Source organism: Cyprinus carpio, chromosome A18 (genome assembly GCF_018340385.1).
Source record: "Cyprinus carpio isolate SPL01 chromosome A18, ASM1834038v1, whole genome shotgun sequence".
In the NCBI taxonomy this organism is placed as follows: Eukaryota; Metazoa; Chordata; class Actinopteri; order Cypriniformes; family Cyprinidae; genus Cyprinus; species Cyprinus carpio.
Window position 1 is genome coordinate 16,265,684 of NC_056589.1, and position 24,004 is coordinate 16,289,687.

At 35.6% G+C, this 24,004-nt stretch overlaps 2 protein-coding genes across 5 annotated transcripts in view; both read right to left on the reverse strand.

The window, feature by feature from the left end:
* LOC109080743 (CD82 antigen-like) overlaps positions 1 to 18,945 on the reverse strand; it is a 33,449-nt gene extending 14,504 nt beyond the window's left edge. Inside the window, exons 1-3 of one of the 2 annotated variants that reach the window (XM_042775149.1) lie at positions 18,787 to 18,945; positions 3,885 to 3,957; positions 2,835 to 2,907 (exon numbers count right to left, since the gene is read on the reverse strand). In XM_042775149.1, the coding sequence (XP_042631083.1) occupies positions 2,835 to 2,907; positions 3,885 to 3,947 (136 nt within the window). In that variant the 5' untranslated portion in view covers positions 3,948 to 3,957; positions 18,787 to 18,945. The remainder of the gene's footprint in view (positions 1 to 2,834; positions 2,908 to 3,884; positions 3,958 to 18,786) is intronic. The other variant, XM_042775150.1, reaches the window with a different exon arrangement.
* An 889-nt stretch (positions 18,946 to 19,834) lies between these two features.
* The window catches only part of tp53i11b (tumor protein p53 inducible protein 11b), a 51,190-nt gene continuing 47,020 nt past the window's right edge, over positions 19,835 to 24,004 (reverse strand). For all 3 annotated transcript variants that reach the window (XM_042775153.1, XM_042775151.1, XM_042775152.1), the window contains 3 exons: positions 23,899 to 23,995; positions 22,515 to 22,616; positions 19,835 to 22,070 (listed from right to left, as the gene is read on the reverse strand). In XM_042775153.1, the coding sequence (XP_042631087.1) occupies positions 21,937 to 22,070; positions 22,515 to 22,616; positions 23,899 to 23,995 (333 nt within the window). In that variant the 3' untranslated portion in view covers positions 19,835 to 21,936. The remainder of the gene's footprint in view (positions 22,071 to 22,514; positions 22,617 to 23,898; positions 23,996 to 24,004) is intronic.

Genomic DNA, 24,004 nt, shown 5'->3' on the forward strand with positions numbered 1-24,004 from the left:
TGGTCTTATGAAAATATTTAAGTTTTTAGTCTATTTTCAAATACTGGGCTTCAATTCTGAAAATAGTCAGCAATGGTGTGAAAGAGACTTTAGCTTAAAGTAATAGCTTTCCAATCGTCATTTCATAAAATAAAATAATAATTTACTCACCCTCATGTTATTCCAAATCTATATGACCTTCTTTCTTATGTGGAACAAAAAAAAATGTATTTTGAAGAATATTAGTAACCAAACAGTTTTAGTGCTGACTGACGAAAAAAAAAAAAAAAACATATACACTTAAACAAATATCTATTAATAATAATAATAATAATATTATGTGGCTCTCTGAAATGCTTGATTCTGATTGGTCAGTTGTGAATATTTCAGTATTAATAGCAGGCCTACGGTAATATTGTTGAAGTGTTTGTCTTGTTGCCAAGGATTGTTTTGTAAACTGTACTAAACAGGTACGATTTTAAAACAGTTTCTTTTCAAATTAATCCGTCATGCCTCTATCATTATTTATGTGGTGAAAAGCTGTAAAATAAGTGATTTGACTGTACATTATCACTTAAATGTTCACTTCAATTCAAGTTTGTTTTTTCAAGAACTGAATTGAATTTAACTTAAATGTCCATCTTTTTTAACTTGTTTGGGGAAGATTTGCGTTTTGAGCTAATATTTCAACTAAAATCAATATTTTGCGCCTAATTATTTACTTATGTCACAAGTAGCTGTGTAATAATCTTGAAAATGTACATCTAATTGGTTTTTATCGCAAAATAAAGCTTGAGAAGGGTGATCAGGTCCCCAACACGAATGTACTGTACATTATCCCATTAATTACACAGCTCTTTCCCATATAAGTAAATGATTATCCCTTACTTATGTTCCACAGATTAAAATCACACAGGGAACAGGATGAGAGTGAGTAAATTATGAGAATTTTCATTTGTGGGTCAGCTATCCCTTGAACAATTTGGAAGCATTAAATAATAAATCAAGAGGATTTACGCTAGCTTTCCACCCTCGTTTTCCTGCTCCACTCTTTTTCAGCACAAGAGTCTCGTGGCTTTAACTGTCCAAACAGAGGCAGTATGGGTACGAGTATGATTCTCCACAAATCATGTACAGTTAATCTCTGTTTGGATTTTGTATCTCCTTCATTTAACATTTCTCTCTTCCCTTATTTTGCTTTCGCTCTCGGTTTAAGTCCTCTTCAATGAGTGTTAGATGGTTTACTTAACATCTGTGTGAGTGCATGTGTGCATATATAAACACAGAGAGTGCAGCATAGGAGGGGGGTTTGTGGAAAACTAGGTTAAAGGGATACCACACCCCAAAATGAAAAGCTTCATTCATCTTTGGAACACAATTTAAGATATTTTGGATGAAAACCGGGAGGCCTGTGACTGTCGCATAGACTGCCAAGTAAGTAACACTGTCAAGGTCCAGAAACATATGAAAGACATTGTCAGAATAGTCCATCTGCCATCAGCGATTCAACCGTAACGTTCCTTATCACCATATAACCGTATCACTGTATGCTCTTCTGTATCAGCCGTGCCAAAAGGGTGCGCTGTTTCTATGTGTATTTAGCTTTGATTTGAAAGAAAACAGCGCATCCTTGTGGCGCGGATGATACAGAAGAACATACACAGCATAAGGTGATATGGAGAGACACAGAGGAGACCACTGACAAAGGAATTGTTGAATAAAGTTGTTATTTTTGTTTTCTTTGCTTACAAAAAGTATTCTCATCCCTTTATAACGTTACGGTTGAACTACTGAGGGCAGATCGACTATTCTGATGATGTCTTTCATACTTTTCTGAGCCTTGACAGTGCAATTTATTTGGCAGTCAATGGGACAGTCACAGGCCTCCGGGTTTTCATCCAAAATATCTTTAATTGTGTTCCGAAGACAAACAAAGCTTTTACAGGTTTGGAACGACATGGGGGTAAGTGATTAATGACAAAATTTTCATTTTGGGGTGGAGTATCCTTTTAATGGCAAAAAAAGAGAAAACTCCCTACACCAAGCGCACCAATGGCAGCTGCTTTCACTGTGCATTCCCACCAGTATGAACTCAAGAGTGTAGACAGAAAAATGTATAACCAGCAAGATATTGCCTGACTCAATGATAACGGTTAACTTATTCTGGATATCTGTAATATCTTTACATACATGTGTGTATGTAATATCTTTACATACAAGTGAACACCTTCAATTCTAAAAGCCAAGCTAGCTCATACTCACCGATTAAGCCACTTGTTACTTTTGCATAAATACAGTTATTTTATTACAAACACTTCTAAATAAATAATTGTAAATAAAAAAAACAAAACATTTTACAGGTTTCTTTAAAGACTGTCCTTTTAGTTCCAATAATGTAGTTTTGCTAATAACTGCATGACAACATCACACTATAAAATAATTTAATTAAAAATTTTTTTTCAAAGATTTATGATGGCAGCACAAATGTTTTCACGCTGATACATCACAATTAGTTTTCTCATAGTTTTGCATTAGTACTTCAGGTTGGTTTCATTTCTGTTCAAAAAGAGAACTAAATTTGTTCTCAAAAATGGGTTTAAAAAATAAATATAAATATAGAAATTCAATTAATTTTTTCAAACCCATTTTTAAGACCTAAAGTTCTGATGCAAACTATGAGAAAAATAACTGATATGTATCAATTTATGATTGTCCAGCATGAACGCATTTGTGCTGCCATCATAGAGCTTTCAATTTCTGATCATTGGCAGCCTGGAGATGTAACAAGTTTTAATAAGACATACTCTTATTACATACATCAGAACAGGAAATTATGTTGGTGCTTTTGTACTTACGCAAAACTGTGACGAAATCCTGGTTATCCAGGATGACCCACAGTCCAAAGCCCAAGAGTGCAACTCCAAAAATCTACAGGACAAAAGAAACCAGCATAAACAAACAAAGGACATGTTGCATGTATGTCTGTCACCTTCTTGACCCGTTTGGTTCCTCAGAACTGATCTTAGTTTAAACTGTGACTAGACCGTGGATGAGAGAATTGTGCCTCCATTAACGTACTCTAGATAATTGCTAAAGAGAGACAGGAACTCTCCACCGAACTGCACTCCAGCCCCAAAGTTCAAAACGAATGGGTCCAAGGTGTCCTCTAAATGAACTTAATCAGAGAAGTTTAATTTCCTCTTGTCAGGGGGCAGTTCCCCTGTATCAGTCTGGCATCTGTGGCTTGTCCTCTATTTAACTGTGGAGAGGGAAGCAGTAAAACACCAGGCTACTGTACAATTAAAGGGTCTTCAGAAGGAAAAATCAGAGAGAGGCACACACATGCTTTTCATTAGCCTTTGACCCATTATATCAAAGACAGGTCAAACTGAAGGTTTCCAAAAAAATGCCCAAATTGAAAATGTGGTAAACTGGAAAATTACATACTGTATATGAATAAATTAATGAACTTTAAAAAATATGTATATGGAGTTTCAACTCATATTATTAAGTGAATATTTAACCTTTGGTTTCTAAAAGCTTCGCTAGCTCATACTCACTGTTGAGCCACTTGTTACATATGCATAAATAGTTATATTATTACAAACACACACACACAAAAACATTTTACCCCAAAAACAGCATTTTACTGGTTTGTCTTTAGTTCTAATAACGTGGTTTGATAATAATGCCAAATGCATTACCACATTATACCATAGTATTTTTTGAGCAGTCAGTTTTCTTTATTTTTTTTACATACATTTTGTGTTAAACTGAAGTTGAAACAGCAGCATTTTTTACAAGACCAGGGCTAATGGCATGGAGCCACATGGCTAATGCGCTGAGCTCAAGGTCAGTGTTCCTGCTGAGACTCAGATTAAAGGTGTAGGAGTGTGTGCACTTACAAAGAAGAGGAAGTTAAACATGAACAGGAAGTACTTGGTGGCGATAATACATCCTTTCCCCATGACTGCTGCTCTGTAAAAGAGAGGAAATCTCATCAAAACTCTAAGAGACATGAAGAAGAAAACCAATGGAGACACCTTCTAACTGACACTGAGCAGGTCTGAGACATGACAATAATAAAGAGTTTCTCTCAGCACATTGTTAAAAACAGTCTGCAAGTGATAATGTGTAAGCTCTCACTGGAAAAAAAAACCTGTTCTTTAAATCACAACTGTGATTTAGTTTTCACTCTAGGCATTCTGGCTGGTTGATTAGTTTCAGTTTAATTAACGAATGATATTTATAACACTGTAAAGAATCTTTCAATTCTTTTTAGGTTTTCCAGTAAATATCCAGTGATCCTTTTTTCATGATTTTTTGATGACTAGGAAGTTTAAATATAAAAGTCTTTACTATCACTTTTGATCAAATTAAAGCATCCTTCCTGAATAAATATATTTAACAAAAAAAAAGCAAACCTCACTAACAAATATATTAAAAGAAAAAAAAAAAATTTCAACTCCAACTTACAAAAAAATACTGCATTTTGAACAGTTATGTAAAAAGGAAGACAAGTGTCAGAAAATCATGTAATGCAAACTGCTGCAGAATCTGCACAAATAAAAGTCTTTGCACACTGTGATTTTCATCGGATTTTATGTAATAACAAAATACAAAAAATGTAATAAAGCGATAAAAATGTTAACAAAACGCTTATGTTTGACAGGAATTGGGTGGGCAAATATGTTCGACATTACTCATGACTTATTTGAGGGAGTCATTAAAAAGGCAGTTGGTCATAATTATTACTGGTGTGCCAGCTCAAGGCAAATATGTTCGACATTACTCATGACTTATTTGAGAGAGTCATTAAATTGGCAGTTGGTCTCTGCTCATTATGCATTACAGTAAGTAACACATTACTGTCAACATTATCTACGTATTCTATTCATTTTATTCATGTGAAGCTCATTACACAAGGACATTTTTAACTGAGATTTTGTGAAATACTTTATTGATGTCAGAGATTTAAAATGTCTTTCTGGTCAGATTATTCCCTGAAGATATTGTTCATAAATATCTTCTCTGCCAAGCATCTTACAATCCCTGAGGATAGTTTTAAAATCATCAGAAGACTTCTTTTTGGAGAAACAGATCTCATGAGTAGGCTATAACGTATACCAGCAGTTAAAAAACAAAAACAAAAAACAGAGGAGGCTGGTGGTGGGGGCGGGGGTGGTAAAAGGCTTAGTTATAAATAGGGTTATCAACTTTGAAATGGGGAGGAGAAAAAAAAATGTACAATGATAAAATGTGTCTTTTTATTTGTGATTCATCATAATATTAATACATTTCAATGTTTGATTCTAAAGACATTTTTGCTTACAATAAATAATTCTGGTACTGCGATGGGCTGCCACTTAATGTCCAATCATGCAAAAATCAAGATCAAGAAGTCAACCTAGTTGAGAACCACTGACTTACACCAATCCATCTAATTAATCTTAGATGAAATTGCTCTTAAAATATTGGAACTCTCTTTAAAAGCCTCTATGACATCTAATGAAGACAGTCAAGACACATAGGAATAAAGTGTAAGATTTCTGTGAGAGGGACATGACACTTCCATTTCTCATTTAGACTGTTTCTGCTTCTCATACACACACACACACACACACACACACACACCAGTCTGGAGTAATAAGCAATATATCAGGACATGAAGCCAGAGAATCACAGAGCCAAGCTTACTTGGCGTCATCTCTTTAAAGTACTCCAGGGAGCTATAAACCAGACTCTTGACTTTTCTGTGCTGAATGCAGTCTTTTTCTGTATTTTAATTCATTTACAAAGGGGAATTCAGAAAGAAAAAAAAAAAACACACAGCCAATGTATTTCCCCTCTTTCCACTGGTAAGCAAGTTCACAGTCGTGATAAAAATAGTGTACTGCATATGATTGGACTTTTTTGCTCTTATTCTTCAACATTCAGCAGTTTAGCCTGAGAAAACAATCATAAATTGAATCAGGTGTTAAAGAGGATTTGGCTTTCTATTCAGCAGATTCGCATCCACAAAACATACTGCACCATTTAAGCAGCCAAAATACACGAAGAAACACACACTTGACTTTAGCTTGTGTGTGTGAATGTGTTTATGGTGTGGTTTGGGATGCAAGGCACCCCATCATCTCTTTTCTTTACTAGTCTCTACAGTCACTGTCAGCTGTACTGTAACTCAACTGTGCAGATGTCACCCATTCTCTGGTCAATCAACATCCCCTCTATAATGGTGGCATACAACAGACAAAAGCTGTCCTATCCTAGGCTTTTTAGCACAACACAAAGGGGCATCTGAACACACCCGAGCAAGCTTTACACTGCTGATGTTAGATACTTACTATAGATCACATGGCCAGAAATTTAATCCAGCATAATCACTATAGACAAATAACTTCCCCCAGCAAGAGCTCTTTGACTATTATTTATTTGACAAAGAACTTTACAGAGCTTCAGTTCAGGCATGCTTTTTACACATGTATGGGGTGTTAAATGTACATAAAAAGAAGTAAACTGTCTTACATTATGTTGTCAATCAATGCATCAGTATAGTACTATTGAATTTTGAACAGTGCTGAAATATCTATACAAAAATTTTAACTGAATTTCCTTATTTGATTTTTCTATTTACTTGAATAAAAAGATGAAAAATAAACATAATACTTCAAAACCGTTAAATGAAATCTTACAGATCCCAAAATTTTGAACGATTCACCTATTTTAGCAGTAGATCTCATTATACACTTGATTTAGATTGATTTTAAGAAATGAGTAGCATACATGGCATAGTGTTATACATTGAATTTTGAATAAATTGCACTTAAGTTGAGTGATTTAAAGGCCACAAGTGAACAGGGATTTTCGAGAAACGCCTACATCACACTGCTGGGTATTTACAGATATGTAAACTATAGGAAACTATAATTGTTATAGGGACCTATATTTGTTTATTCAATTATGATGTGTGAATACTGCTATTGGAATCTTTTTTTTTTTTATGTACTTACTCAAGTATGCAATATCTCTAAGCAATTGTTATTTAGATTTTTTTTTTTTTTTTTTTTAATAGAGACAATATAGCAGACAGGAAATTACAGGGAGGGTGGGTACACAACAAGTTTGTCTTTAGTGTGGGAGCCACCGATTTACATCGTCTAGAACACATGCTCAAAAGAAAAGAGATTAAAAGGAGGTGCAGCAAAATTATTAATGCTGTCTTCAGGGAAAGGAGGCGGCAGAACCTTTAATTAACCATCATTTCAAATCTCATTCTTGTGTTGATCAAATGTCAACCATAAAAAAACAGTTCAAACATTACCAAGTAAGGCTTTTTGAGTTTGTTAGTAATTTAGGCTGAAGCAAATAACCGAAATTATGGGCCAAGTAATAATTCACCCCTCACTGGGACAATATTTTTGCTTAACCCTATGATTTACCCCCAGTCAACATCTTTCATACTCTTAGGGCATTTCTATGGCAACCATAATTAAGGCAGAGTGAATGCTATACTTAAGAGGGGAAACAGTCTCACGCCCCAGTTACCCATGAGCCTCCCACTCTCACCCCTCCACCACGAAAAAGGTCAAGCCACAGCTAAATGAGAGCCGGGTCTTCAACGGTCACATCACTAGCATTACAATCATAGGGGGAAACAATTTTCTACTATACCATCAACTAAATTTTCTGTACTGCATTTGTCAACACATTTCTTAGCCTCCATCATTCTCTACAAAAATAAAACATAAAATAACAGCCTCTCACTATTTCAGGGGTTTGGACTGTCTGTTGAAAGCTTCTGCCCTATATGGTACTTTGTAGTGTAACAGATGATCTCATTTCCACTTACCTGTAGCAGAAACTGACTCCCAAATTGTTTCAAAAATTTGCATTACATTCATTACAAATAGATGCATTTGTCGTTCTGCATTGGTGCTTTGGAAACAAATTCAAGTTTTCACAATTCACAAAAAGTACAAAAGTGAGGTGAGAAAGCAGCAGTATTCATCGATTTCGCTGTCTTCTCCTAGTTGTCACCTATCAATACGGGTAAACAGCTGCACTCTGATGACACAAACGTACTGTGTACTCTCAGAAATAAAGGTACGAAAGCTGTCACTGGGGCAGTACCAGGACCTGAATTTTATTTTGGAAAATGGAGGGGAATTCCCCTTTCAGGTGACTTTTATTAGGGGGGAATTTTTTAATTTGAGGGAGGAGTTGGGGTATTTTTTTTACACATATATTTAAAACTACAATCATATAACCTAAACGTTTCGTCACTCAGTGTATTTGTGTTTTAGAATTTATAATTATGTGTTGATTCATATTTATATTGTTTGGAAGACACTTAAAAAGAAACACAAATACAAACACATAAATAAATAACATACAAAAAAAAAAAAAAGACAAGTAAACAATAAAGTCAGTAATAAAATATATATATACAGTACAGACCAAACGTTTGGAAACATTACTATTTTTAATGTTTTTGAAAGAAGTTTCTTCTGCTCATCAAGCCTGCATTTATTTGATCAAAAATACAGAAAAAAAAAATTATATTGTGATATATTATTACAATTTAAAATAATTGTTTTTAAATTTATTATACTTTAAATTATCATTTATTTCTGTGATGCAAAGCTGAATTTTTAAGATCATTATCACATGATCCTTTAGAAATCATTTTAATATGATGATTCATTATCAAAGTTGGAAACAGTTCTGCTGCTAAATTTTTTTATCAGAACATGTGATACTTTTTTAGGATACTTTGATGAATAAAAAGTAAAAAAAATAAATAAAAAAATAAAAAAGAAGCTATGTTTTTAAAATATTAATATTTTGTAATAATATACACTACTGGTCAGTAATTTGGGGTCAGTATTTTTTTTTTCTTTCTTTTTTTAAAAATAAAATCAATACTTTTATTCAGCAAGGATGTGTTAAATTGATAAAAAGTGATAGTAAAGAAAATATATTATTAGAATATATATTATTAGAATTTTTTTTTTACATTTTGAATAAATGCAGTTCTTTTTAAACCTTTTATTCATCAAATATATTAGACAGCAGAACTGTTTCCAACACTCATAATAAATCAGAATATTAGAATGATTTCTAAATGATCATGTGATAGACTGGATGTTACATGTGACACTGAAGGCTGGAGTAATGATGCTGAAAATTCAGCTTTGCATCACAGGAATAAATTATTTTTTTAAAGTATATTCAAATAGAAAACCTATTATTTTAAGTTGTAATAATATTTCACAATATCACTGTTTTTTCTGTATTTTTGATCAAATAAATGCAGGCTTGATGAGCAGAAGTGACTTCTTTCAAAAACATTAAAAATAGTAATGTTTCCAAACTTTTGGTCTGTACTGTATATAAAAAGACAAGCAATGGCACAAACAAACACAATAACAAGATACAAATTAAATTAACAGTGCTTTAAGTTTTTTAGGGAGGTCTAACAGTAATATTCAGGTACAGAAATACTACAGAAATTGAATAATCTATTCAACTGTAAAATAATAGGTTAGTCTTCACTGTTAATAAACGAACGTTAATGACAGACAGCAGCAGGTTTATTTAGGTTGCTGTCACTTTAAGGCCTCATGCACGGATCTTATAAACTGTTACACAAGTTTTGTTTCTCAAGTGTTTACATTCATTTAATAACCTATATACCTACTATGTTTAATATAAATTGATTGAGTTTATGTGAATAGTCGTCAAGATGGGCAATTTGACAATTTTGTATGTATTTGGCCATTTACGCATAATGAGTCTATGAGGGGCCGCACAAGCCATAATTCATTCTGGCACTCTCACACACTTACATTCTCCTTACACATACATACATTCTGCCTTCACACACTTACATTTCTACTTTCTCTCACACACTTACATTCTCCTTTCACAAACATACATTTCTACTTTCTCTCACACACTTACATTCTCCTTTCACATACCACTCTCATACACATACATTCTCCTTTCACATACATATATTTCAACCTTTTTTTTGGTATTCATTAAATCCACTCTAAGAACAAAAAAAACATCAGAAAAACAAACACACAATCAAAAAATCATCACAATCAAACAAACACTCTATTCAAATCAACCACATATTCTCTCTTATATACATATTTTACGTTTTTAACTTTAACATTTCATTATGTAACCTACGTGTTCTACAGATCTGTGTACAAGGGTTAAGACACTGATTTTGATCATATTGACAGGGCTCAATACTAAGGAAATTTTGTATTGGTCTGGTTTGGCCAGTGGTTTAAATTTTTTACTTGCCCTGGAAAAATTTTCACAGGCCTTGCCACAATCAATCAATCAATAAATCAATAAATAAGACTTACTGTTTTCATTATTGACCGTAACATTGTGTTGTAATAAAGGATAACCATTTTGCACAAATAGGTACAATACTTCAAAGATAAAACTGAAATGAACCATGCTTTTTCAGGTCTTTCAGCTAGGTCTAACTCTATTCCAGTTAAGGATGCACTGATCAGGATTTTTCGATACCGATTCCAATTTCCGATTTTATTTATTTATTTTACAATCAAATGAGCCGATTCCCATAATTGTTGCCAATTTATTTAGTTTTTTTAATTATTATTTTTTTTTTTACATTTATTAAATGTTTTTTGTTTTGCTCTGTTACTGGCCAAACTAACCTTGAACAAACAAACAAACAAAAATATATGTAACATGAAGCAACTGCACAAAACAAAAACATAAGACGAGCTGAATGAATATTTTAATATTACTCTTTATTATTATTAGTTTTTTATTACCTTAATTATATGTATGTCTGCACTATGTTTGTACTTTCTGTACTGGAAGCTCCTGACACCAAGAAGAATTCCTTGTGTGTGTAAACACATTTGGCAATAAAGCTCTTTCTGATTCTGATGAAAATGCTAATTCAATCTCTGACAGCAGGTGGCGCTTATAGAACTCTAGCATTTCCTGGTTTATTTTTGCTGCACTAAATAACACTCCTTTAAAGGGGTCATATGATGCGATTTAAATTTTTTCCTTTCTCATTGGAGTGTTACAAGCTCTTGGTGTATAAAGAAGATCTGTAAAGTTGCAAAGACTAAAGTCTCATTTTCTTTATAAAAGCCCTCCTAAAACGGCTCATTCAAACACGCCCCCAGATCTCTTTGTCACTATGTGGAAATATTTGCATAATGCTGCCAAAATGTTCACGCAAAGAAAGAAGGCGTGGTTTCAGTAACCGCAGTTAGTGTTGAAGCAGCCATGTCAGGGAGATGCTGTGTGTATCTAGGTGAAAGCAAAAGCAATTTATTTGGCCTTCCGAAAGTAGATGCATTTAGGAATCTTTAAGATTACGTACAACAGAACAGCAATGCATTTTATGGACGACTGTCTGTTTCACTCAAGCTACTCAGTTCCCCAGACTTTGCTACGACAATCTGGCGCTTCTGAATCAGCTACTGGAAGTATGTTTTGTTATTAGTTTAAGTATTTGCTATTGACTGTTCAAATGCGTTTTGCGCGTTGTTAATAAAAAAAAAAAAGAAGGTGACACAGTGGAGTCAGCTGTCTTAACCGTCCGTGGCTTGTGTACTGCAAACACATAGGAGCTTCATCACCGTATCTGTCATGCGACTCTGTTCGCCTTTCGGGCTTGAACTGATGGTAAAACTAAGGATATTATTAACTGTCTTTATATTTATTTTTAAAGATAAAGCTCACAATTATGGAAAGGGGCGTTACATTTTCGACTAGTGCTTGCGGTATTCGGCCAATCACAATGCACTGGGTCAGTTGGCCAATCAGAGCAGACTGCGCTTGTCAGAATGACGCGTTAGAGAGAGGCGGGGCATAGAGGACAATAATGTACAGTATTTGAAAAATAATGTGTTTTTTTTTGAACATTAAAGCATGTCAACATATTCTGTTACACCAAATACACAAAATAATGTTCTTTAAAAAAGCATCATATGATCCCTTTAATATGTATTTAATGATGGTAAGAGGAAAAAGAAAATGCCATCGAAACTTTTCTGAAGACAGTCAGTTCTCTTCAGAAATACATCCATATTCACCCCAAATTCCATAATTATGGTTTTCTTTCAGTATTTCAATGAATTTGTTCTGTCTGTTACAGTATTTTCTCTGCTTGTGCGACTATTCTTTCCTCTTTGTGTCCGTCTTGAGTGCATCTGTTTTAAAGATAATATATCATGATGATCACTATGTTTGTGTTACCAAAATGCATCCTGTCAGGAATAACCTGCCCGCACTGTTTTTAACCTGCCCGTTTTTGATTACTGTCAGTTTAAATGTCGGCGTTGCCAGATAATGAAAATCAAACAAAACAATCTAAAAATATATCAACCGCAATGGTTCCAAATCTTGAGTTATGGAAATAATATAAAGATATCGCTGTCCCTAACCTCCCACTTTATTTACTTCCTAAATCAAGTAAAAAAAAAAAATCCATAGACGCTTATAATACGTGTATCTGGCAACACGACTGAGGCTGAACCCGCGTCCTCAATCACAACTCGCTCAAGTAGAGTGCCATATATGTATATATGTATGTGAAAGGAGAATGTATGTATGTGTGAGAGTAGAAATGTATATGTGAATGGAGAATGTATGTGTGTGAAAGCAAGAATATATGTAGGTGAAAGGAGAATGTAAGTGTGTAAGAGTGCCAGAATGAATTATGGCTTGTACGCCCCCTCATACAAGTCAACTCTGTAGTCACACTGTTTCAGAAGCAGCTTTATGTGCACACGCTTTGGGTGCAAACTCACAGAAAAGAGTGCAGTGTGCAAGTACTGAATTGAGTTCACTTTTGGGCATTCACACAACTTACTTTAAAAAATAGAAATACAAAAAAATACCGAACTTAAATTCATGCAACGAGTGAACTTCCAAGAGCAAGTCTTATACTAAAGGCCAATTTATACTTCTGCGTCGAGTGTACGCCGTAGTGTACGTCGTAGGCTACGCACGTAGGCGACGCCGTCGTGAGCATTTATACTTCTGCGTATGTCTGTTTTGCTCTGCAGTTACACCGCCAAAACGCTAGTTGACACGAGCGGGTTCCACTGTGTTTACATTCCTCTATCCTCACGAATTCGCTGCCATCTGGCAGTCTTTGTAATCTCCCGAAGAGGACTCATACAGATGGCTGTATTTCCTCACTTCTTCAATTAATCGCTCGGTCACTTGGTCCATTTCCATGTTGGCTCTTCACTGAATTTCGGAATTTAAAAAATGGCGGGCGGTCCAGAGTGCAGAAGGTCATTCCGGAAATGCGTAGGAGGAAACGTGATACTACCAAGCCGACCAATCACAGATCTTGCAGTCCGCGTCGTCGCGACGCGTAGTTACATTTTTGAGGAGGTGCGCGTCAGGGTACGGCGAAGGGTACACGCCCTGTGTACCTTTTCAAAAGGCGTACCTACTACGAGCACCCGACGCAGAAGTATAAATTGGCCTTAAGCAATACCGTGCTGAAATTCAAGCCCTGTGTACCTTTTCAAAAGGTACACTTTTAGGCTCTAATATGTACCTTACAGGGAAAGTCCACCTAAAAATGAAAATTACCCCATGATTTAATCACCCTTTAAGCATCCTAATATACTTTCTTCTTTCAGACAAATCCAATCAGAATTATATAAAACAATGTCCTGCCTCTTTCAATTTTTTTCTAATGGCAGTGAATGGGTGTTATTTTTCAACAGTCAAAAATAAGTCCAATAAAGCACATCCATCCATCATAAAAAGTGTCCCACGATGTAAGTGTCACTGCATTTTAATGTTTTTGTTAGCCTATCCACTAGATCTGGCGCTGTTGCATTGTTAATTAAAAATATTGCGGGAAAAGAGAATATCAGAGCAGAGAAGATCTCGTTTACATCAAAACTGAAACCAAGCCATTCACACAGAACGCATATTTCGCACATTTTCTAGAGGGAAATCTATCACCACTGCACTCGCGTCTCGCACAAAAGAGCCGTATGTTTAAAAAGCGATGTAAAATGAATGCAAGTTCAACTTTGAAAAAACATCTTGAGACTTTATGGCGTTTTCCTTGCCCATTCCATTGCAACTCGTGTTTTTAAAGGAAAAATGTACTCTATGTGATTGACTTTCCACCCTTTGTATTAAACTATGCATACATACATGATGCCATTTGCACCGATGCATTTTGGTGCAGGGATGCACCGAAATGAAAATTTCAAAGCCGAAATGAAAGCACAACTCAAGAAATGAGAGCATCAGAGGAGCGCATGAATGTAGTAATTACACTTCCTCTGACGGTAGCAGGTAGATACCGTTAGCTAGATAAGCTAAACATTCTTAAATTAAAATGGAATACTGGTGCCCCCTTGGTGTCCAGTATGAATGAAACAGACATTGTGTTTATAGCGCTCAATAATGGCCAATCCATCCATTTTGGGTCATTTTTTTAAAGTATCGGTTCAGGCACGTTTAGACACCGGTACAGTTTTAAAAGTATAAATTTTGCACTGGTATCGGAAAAAAAAAACGATACCCAACCCTAGTGCAGGAGGAGGGGGGATCAATCGAACTCAGGACCAGGCAATCAAATCAAGTGTGAAAGCACCCTAAAATGAACTGCTCTGTTAGTGCAGTTTAATTAAATAAGTGTGAACACTTCTGTCTGAACCTTGGTGCACATCAAACAAGTGAACAGATCTCAGTGTGAATTCCTGGCACTGTTTTGAATCCTTATGCATTTTATAAGCTTTTTGCAAATTACAAGCTAGTAAAAATATCACCTTATGTACACATATACCATGAGCTGATTTAGCCAAGCACACAGCAGGTTTTGGATGTTTGGTAAGTTCGCAATAAAAGTTTGTCATTAAAGAGGTCCAATCATGGGCCAGAACTTGTCTGACCAACTCGCAGTTAGCCAAAGGGGTAATGAGTCTCATTTTTCAGACCAGTCTACATTTTTATGTAACTGACTTATAAAAGTTTTGACCAGTATTAAAGAAAAAAACGCAACCAGCCACAGGTTGTGACCATATGTATCCTTGAGCCTTTTGCTTTGTGTCTTTAGGTTAGGTGTTAAAAATGACAGTGTGAACGCTAATTGAACCAGAACTCATTCTATCATTTTCTATTTTGGTCTGGACCAAAAGAACGAAGAACCAAACTACAAGTTTAAACAAACCCTAAATGATTGGAGAAGTCCTGAATACATCGTCAGAGAGAAAATACTATATTAGAAAAAAAATTAAATAAAAAAAAAGATATATCAAATTAAAAATAAAGATTAATAATAATAATAAAACTTAGAAAAGAAACATTTGTACAGATTTTTCACAATAACTATAACATGGATTTAGAGAATAGATATGGTGAATTTTCATTTTATTCCAGGCTTTAAACACCTTATATAATCCCAAAGAAACTGAAAAATTAGTTTACTGAATACGTTTAAATGCATTGTGTACTAATATATGCAAGCTGAGTTTACAGGTTTGCAACAAGGAATGTTGTTGCACAATAAATCTTTTTTAAAAAGCCCTCAAACCTAAATTTCCCTTATTAAAAAAAAGAGCTACCTATTCAGTTTCTGCTGTGAGCATGTCTTGACAAGGCAGCTCTCAATCTCACAGTGGCTTCCCATTTTTAGCTGGCTCCTAGAGCAGGAGTTTTCCAGCTAGCAGTATGCTGGACCTCTCTCTCTCTGTGGGCTCATTCCAGTCAGAGACACGTCCTGGGAGGTCTGCCAGCCCTTAACCTTTTATGGACCTGAAGGAGCATCGTCCACTGATTAGCCCAAACTCAGTTCTGATACATTTCCACATCTGTGCTTTCATTACAGACAGATGTCACAGTCCTGACAGCAGACCAGTGACCCTAATATCCCAGAATATCTTTACTAAACGTTGTTAATGTTTTTCTGTTCGTTTTTTTTATTTGTGTTGTTGTTTTTGTTCAGGAGCAACAGTTTGAAGAGAATCTTGCTGAACAGGTAACTCAATCCAATACTTAAATATTGAAACTTACCACAACAATTACTACTCATGTATAATGGAACAAACACTGTAATTACTTATGTAAGATGCATTCAAGTCATTTAGGAGCAAGATGGCGATGTACCTTTTCTACAAAAAAAATTCAGCTTATTTTGAAAACTCTACTTTTACAAAAATGATAAACAAAAGATCTGTGCATCTGTGTGTTTTTGCTTGTTATATTTTTGTACAATTTATGAATGTGTTGAATCAATATATATTAAACTGTAATTGTACACTATTGTATTTTGCAGATGCAACTTAGTTTTCTTGTAAATGGGGGGGAAAGTATTTAACTTTAACAAATTTAGCATCAATACAGATGCATTCAACTTGTTTTCTCACTGACACACCTCTAACTCAGAAACTCTGGGTTTAAATAAAGTTCTGAGTTTCCCACTCAAAATTAAGATTAAGTTGCGGTGGTGTTCGTGTGCATTCAACTGCACACTGTGTGTGTGTGTGTGTGTATGTATGTAAATGTACTCTTTTTTTTTTTTTTTTTTTTAATTGCCAGACAATGTTTTAAGGCCTGAAATATACTCTATGCAAGTACTTGATGTACGAAATACATCTGCATTTCTGCAGTGACCAAAAGTTTTGGCAGCGACATAAATTTTGTGTTTTGCAAAGTTTGCTGCTTAAGCTGTTGAGGTGTTTATTCACATTGTTTCTAGATTATTGTGTAGAGTGATCAGATGCATTTTATGATTTTAAATAATTGCTAAAAGCTTAATTGGCCAAAAAATGAACTTTTCACAAAAAGACATTTCACATTTTTTTTGATCCTGACACAAAATTACCAGCTTACATTAATTGACTTATCATAGCAGCAGCATGTGAAAGTGTGAATGAGTACTAGTCAGGTGAAATCACTATCATACTAAATAGACTGTAAGAGCAGACTGATTGCTATAAAATGGAGGAAAGAAGCGCTTCCAATAATTGTGTTCTTGTTAGCAATAGTTACTTCCAAAGAAACGTGCAACCATCATCGCTTTGCATCAAAATGGCCTCACATGCAAGGAAATTGCTAGAATATATTATACCGGATCATCAAGAACGTCAAGGAGAGCGCTTCGACTGCAGTGAAGAAGTCTTCGGGACGTCCCAGAGTGTCCAGCAAGTGTCAGGACCATCTCCTCCTGAGGAGTCAGCTGAAATCATGTCTCCAGCAGTGCAGAGCTTGCTCAGGAATAACAACAGGTTGGTGTGAGAGCATCTGCACACACAGTGAGGCCAAGACTTTTAGACAACGGCCTGGTGTCAAGAAGAGCAGCAAAGAAGCCACGTCAAGAAGAATGTCAAGGACAGACTGAAATTCTGCAGGAAGTACAAGGATTGGACAGCAGAAGACTGGTGCAAAGTTATCTTCACTGATGAAGCTCCCTTCTGACTGTTTGGGACATCAGGAAAATCGATTGTTCGAAGAAAAGGTGAACGCTACCATGAGCCCTGTGATCTGCCAACAGTGAAGCATCCTGAGACCATCCATGTGTGGAGTTGCTTTTCAACCAAGGGAGTGGGCTCTCTCATAATTCTGCCCAAAAACACTGCCATGAATAAAGAATGGTATCAAAATGTCCTGCAAGAGCAACGACTTCTTTCAACGATCCATGAGCAGTTTGGTGATCCGTGCATTTTCCAGCATGATGGAGTACAATGTCACAAAGCAAGAGTGATAAAGAAGTGGCTTGAATATCATTTCATTAACACTTTGGATCCATAGCCAGGCAGCTCCCCAGACCTCAATCCCATAGAGAACCTGTGATCAGTACTCAAAAGGCGAGTGGACAAGCTGAAGCCACAAATTGTAAACATCTCCGAGAAGTAATAAGGGAAGAATGGATCGCCATCAGTCAGGATTTGGCCCAAAAGCTAATATTCAGCATGCCAGAGTGAATTGCAGAGGTTAAGAACAAGGGTCAACACTGCAATATATATAATTATTATTTTTATTAATATTTTTTCCAATAAAAGCCTTTAAAACTTATATGATTATCAATGTTTTTCAGTATATCACAGAAACGTGGAAGGAAAAATAATCTACAAACTGAAGCTGCAAAATGTACGTTATGTCACCGCAAAACTTTTGCCCATGACTGTGTACACACTCTCTCTACAAACTTCATCATTTTATGATTTCCATAAGATTTTATATTGTATTATTAAATCCTATGACATGTCCTCAAAATGACAATTTTACAGTTCGCTGATATTTACAGGTGTTCCAGGACCTTGAGAACAATACCAAGCTTATATAATAGAAAGAGCTGTGCCTACACTCCACGCGACTAACGTTACTGGAATGAAGCTTTTTAAACCTAGGCAGGCTGTCTGGCTGCTCACTGTTTTAGTATAGACCACTTGTTGATTACCGCGGGCTTCCGAGTTTCTAAACAAGCCTAATCATCAATAAAACTAGCGAAACCGCCTTGCGTGTCAAGTCGTGTCAGATTCAGATTGTTCACTGGAGCTCCGTGAAAACGGCGCGAGCTGCCAGCGCCACATCAGCGACAATTAAAGCTATATACAAAGAACAAGAACACACTCCAAAATATCACAGAACTAGTTTACTGCGGTAGAAAACGCGAATAAGGTACAAAGCTCCTCTGGACCTCATTTACTGATAAATTTAGATTAACCTATTGTCACTACTTCAGGCCAGCAGCCAGTTAAATCACTTTTATTACTTCCTATACTGACATTTTAGATACAAGTGAAAATAATTTACCTCTTTTGTGTCAAATCGCAAGGAAGATCCGTGGAGCAGCTGTCAGTAAGTTCGTTGACGTGTTACTAGAGACTGAACAAAACGACTAGAGGCAGCAGCAGCAGCATGAGAAACCCCAAAACCTTTAACCCTTCACCGCCCTGCTTGGCTTAACACTGGTTACCATGGTGACCACAGTTTCCGCCACAGAGCTCTGCCATACACTGAAAGATATACTTCAAATGTTGTTTTCCTGATGGTTATCATTAAATTTATTACATATTTAATGACAGAGGTGGAAAATACCATGCTTAGTGTAAGGTTAAAGCCTTTTTTTATGCAAACGCATTTTCATTAAAAGAGTCAAAAAATGTTATTTCACATACAACTTTAATGTCATTTTCTATGAAAAGAGCTGGAACTGCTGAAGTCTGCTCCCACTGTTACAGTGCAAATAATAATAATCAGACAAGGAGTCGTGTATTGTTTTGACAACACTGCCATCCACTGGTCAAAAGCAGAAAATAAAACATTTATGTTGATATGTGAGATTAATCTACTTGAGCTAAATTATTAATTCAAAAAGAGCCAAAATTAGACTAAAGGCATGATGATTACACATAAACTCAGTGGTAATAGATTACAACAGTTATAACATAAAATAATCTGGAGGTGCATTTTCTGACTATTTGGCACTTAATAAATATAAATGTATATTTAGTATAGTCATGAAGTTACAGTTATGAAGAATAGCTATGAAGAGGATACTAATACTAATACAAAGTATTAATACACATGCTCAAGGGGGTTAAAAATTATAGGAAAAACTACAAAAAAAAAAACAGTTTCTAGAATACCTTAAATGTGTTATAATGTTATTACAAATAACCTTTTTAATTCAACAAGGACCTGTCTGAGACCATACAGGTCTCTTTTCCTCTTTTAATAGTTCCAGGCAAGTTCTGTTTTAAACGAGCTGTTGTATGTGTCAACAAAATTTAAAATTTAAAGCACATTATTCAAGAATGCATTATCTGGCCACAAGAAAGACCTTGAATGACAGTTGCAATAAATGTATATTTTCTTTATTCCAAAAAGATAACGATGCAGGTCCATAACAATAATATCTTTCAATAAAATATTTACACACACATTTAAAAAGTACATGAACATCCTTTCAGAGGCATTATGTTTACCATCGGCAGACATCTCAAGCCACTAGCAGCTAACTGGATTTTATTTCTAATTGCATGGCAACACAATCCTCATCAGGAGACGTGAATAACAAATGATTCATGTTTGGCATTTGCCATCATCATATTTAGCTGGGCGAGTGTTAAGAGGGACGAGAGCTTGCTTTTTAATGAGGAACAGAACATCCAGTAACAGCCATGGCTATTCTGAATGACTAGTTAGGACTGATTTGATTTGTACTGAGATCTGAACTATGAACGCTGTTCCCAAGTAAAGACAAGAAAGAGTCTAAATCAAACTGGCTTGTGAAAGAAAAATCAGCCTCTAAAATGCTCCTTTGAACTTCTTTATTACCTATTTTGAGCCACGTGTAAGCAGAGGTTTGGAGTTGGGCCAGGTTAAATGCGAAACCTAATTAAAGCCTGCCAAGAGGAACTGCTACTTTTGTCCACACACTGTACATAAACACACTTTGTTTCTCCACTGAAGCTCTATCATATTTGAAAACAACCAACAGCACGGTATCCTCATACGCAACATTTAACTACAGATATTTACCTTATAGCTTCTTGTGAAATCATTCATTTAGCCAATCAACATTTTTTTAATATCCAAGTTATGCTATTAAAGTTGCTTCCAATTCTACTATGCTTTTAATGGGAGTTGTCACTGTCGTACTAATGGACACTTTGGAAAATAATAGCAAATACACAGAAGGCAGCAAACGTGCAACTACATACACACAACTCATTATGATTTTGCAGTTTGTCTCAGAACTTGCACAAGAAAACTTGTTATCAAGGGCATACAAGATGATTTCTGGACTGAACAACATGCAAGTTATACCACAAACCTTTAAAAAAAAAAAAAAATCTAAATTAACTTTGGGGCAGGCCAATAAATAAGCAACTTCAAATCAACAAAAATATATATACAGATCAGTTGCAGAATACAAACACCTGGCAGTGTGCTGACATGTGGAACGCTTGTGCAGTTTAGCATATTAAGGCAACATTAGGGAAAAAAGTGAAGGAAAATACTGCTACATTGCTTTTTAAACTGAAAGAAACATGTCATTGTGCTACACAACCATGTTCTGTGGCATTACTAAACGAAAAAGCTTTCTTGTTCATACACACTGACATCTTGATGAAAACGAACTTGACACTAAGAAAATAAAAGTTGATAAAGTTGTTATCTGAAATAGGAATAATTAGTTCAAACCCAGTAACTGTTTAAAACAATGAAGTTCCTGAAACAGTCCATGCACCAACTAGGCGACTAAGCAAACAAATGAACCTGTTGCGTCTGTCATCCATAAAATATAACTATGCTTTTCATAACCATTCCCATATAAGAACTCATTCGATGATGAGCAGGTTGTTCCTAGCTCAGTGATACAGCACTGATAGAAAATACACTAACCAGGAACAATGTATTTACTTCTTAAACACTGAATGACCTGCACGTAAAACACACACATTCTAGTTGCCACCCTCACACACGTCACATGACTAGGAGCTCAAAGTCATTGGCATTATTACATGAAATGATTTACAGTTTTGTTGATACCATAGCTACAGACAATTACGGCAGCAGTCTAAGCTCGGCTACGGTGTGCGATACTTTACACGATAAAAGGTGAATGAGGAGGGCTACACTGTGACTGCACTGCATCTGAAAGAAAAATTTAATTCATTTGACCATATTGTGAGTGTTTCCCATTAAAAAAAAAAGAAAAGAAATCAAAAAGAGATGGAGTTGCTCAGTAAAGGCAAACTCCTGTGTGTAAGCTGAAATCAAAATAAAGGCCTTGGGGTTGGCGTTGTCCTTGTGGTAGGGCTCAACGCCAGGTGAACAGGTTGATGTTGTTGGTCGTGTCACTGTTCAAAGCTTCTGATGGAAACTCCAGCCCAGTGGCCCGTCACTCAACTCCCCAAGCACCAGGTGTGTCGTAACCAGGTGCTTGGGGGGCTCTCAGATCTTCTTGGGCCGGCGTCCAAGATGGTAATAGTAGGACAGCGTGACAGTGAGGAAGAATACGCGACTGAGGAGGAGGAGGATGGCAGGATTTGGTAAGGAACCCAGCTCCACCAGAGTGACGGAGGTCACTGTAACAAAGTGAAGCGAAGATATACATGATCCAAATATCAAGAGAGTTTGAGAAAACACATGAATATCACAGTGACTAATTAGACTTACAGTTCTGTTCAAAAGTTTGGGTTTGTAATGTTTTGAGCATTATATCTGTATAAAGACCCCTTAACCTGTTTCATTGCAACATACCAGTGTTTTCGGCATTTTATATTACTCTATGCTCTCTTTTTTTCTATACAAGCTTAATAATTTAATTATAAATAAATATTACTTCTTCCAATTGTTTTAACCAAATACATTTTTGCAATAAGCCATAGACAATGTATGTTACAATGTGCTTGTATGTACTTGAATGAGAAAGCCCAACCACTAGAGGGCAGTGACATCATGATAGTACAGGGCTCATCTAGAGCTGACAAGACACAGCATGCTTTAGACATGTTCTTACTGATACAAACCTAAAAACTGGATGGCAAAGTAGCAGGCCTCGCTAAGTAACGTCCACTGGATGATAGCCTTCTCCACAGTGTACAAGCCATTCCACAAGATCAGAGACAGACCTGCCAAAAAGAAGGCAAATAAATGAGAAAGTGTTATATATTATTAAAAAGCTTGGGGTCAGAAGGATCTTGTTAACTTTTATCAGTAAGGGTGTATTAACTTGATCAAAAGTAACAGTAAAGACATTTATAATGATGTAAAATATTTCAAATAAATGCTATTCATTTGAACTTTCTATTCATCTAAGAATCCTGAAAAAAAAATGGAATTTGATTTCAACAAATATTAAGCAGCATGACTGTTTTCAACAATCAGCAATCAGAATATTAGAATGATTTCTGAAGGATCATGAGACACTAAAGACTGGAGTAATGACTGCTAAAAATTCAGCTTTGCCATCATGAATAAATTACATTTTAAAATATATAAATATAAAACTTTCTGATCAAATAAATTCAGCCTTGGTAAGAATAACAGACTTATTAAAAAATCCTACTGACCCCAAACTTATGAACGGTAGTGCAAGTAAACAAGAGCAACCTGTAACAGCGGAACATTAAAACAAATCTCAAAAGTCACAACATTTATTGATATGCTTCAGTACACAAACTACCAGGATTATAGTTTGTATATACTGAAGACAAATTACCCTTTAGAAGGTATGAAATACTTACGAGGTGAGCTGAGATGATAGTTTAGTTTAGTATAGTTTAGTTAGTTAAACCAATGAATAAATGTAGTGAATTTAAGAAATGGCAGGTAAAGAGTGAAAATGTTGAGTTCCAGTGAACTAAACTTAATTAAAGGTAACTTATCAATGGGGGGCTGAGACATAAAATATTCACCCGGAGACACCAGAGAACAGCGGCTGACACATACTAACAGACTTAATTACCTGGAGAATTAAATGAGTATTATTAAAAATACGTCTCATCTATTTAATTTTTGAGGACAAGATTTGAAAAGGGAGCAGGTAGAGAAGGGAATAACTGCACTACTAATTTGAGCAAATTCCTTGTCTGGAGTTGACTGCAGTGGACCAGAAAGAGTCCGATTTAATGTGCAATTAAATGAATGAGCAGCGGAGAGCGTGCCGCCCCGCAGGGAATATTTCCTCCTCGCTTCTCTTCACAATCCACTGGCTGACTGGCCATTTACTTGCATAACAAATACAAAAACACACATTCTAAGAGTGCCTCGAGTTGAAGGGTAAAAAAAAAGACTCAGAGGAGTCTTTTTATGGCCCATCAATAGATGTGCTGACTACATGACAACATCTAATTAATAGTGTGAGAGATCATTAGGTTTTTAAAAATACAGAATGAAATCAATATGACTTACTGAGAATGGCCCCTCCATAGAGACGTATAGAGACACTGGTGGCTGTTTGTTCTTGATCAAATACAACTTCATACAGCTGGTTAGGGAAGGCTAGGGCCTATAAATC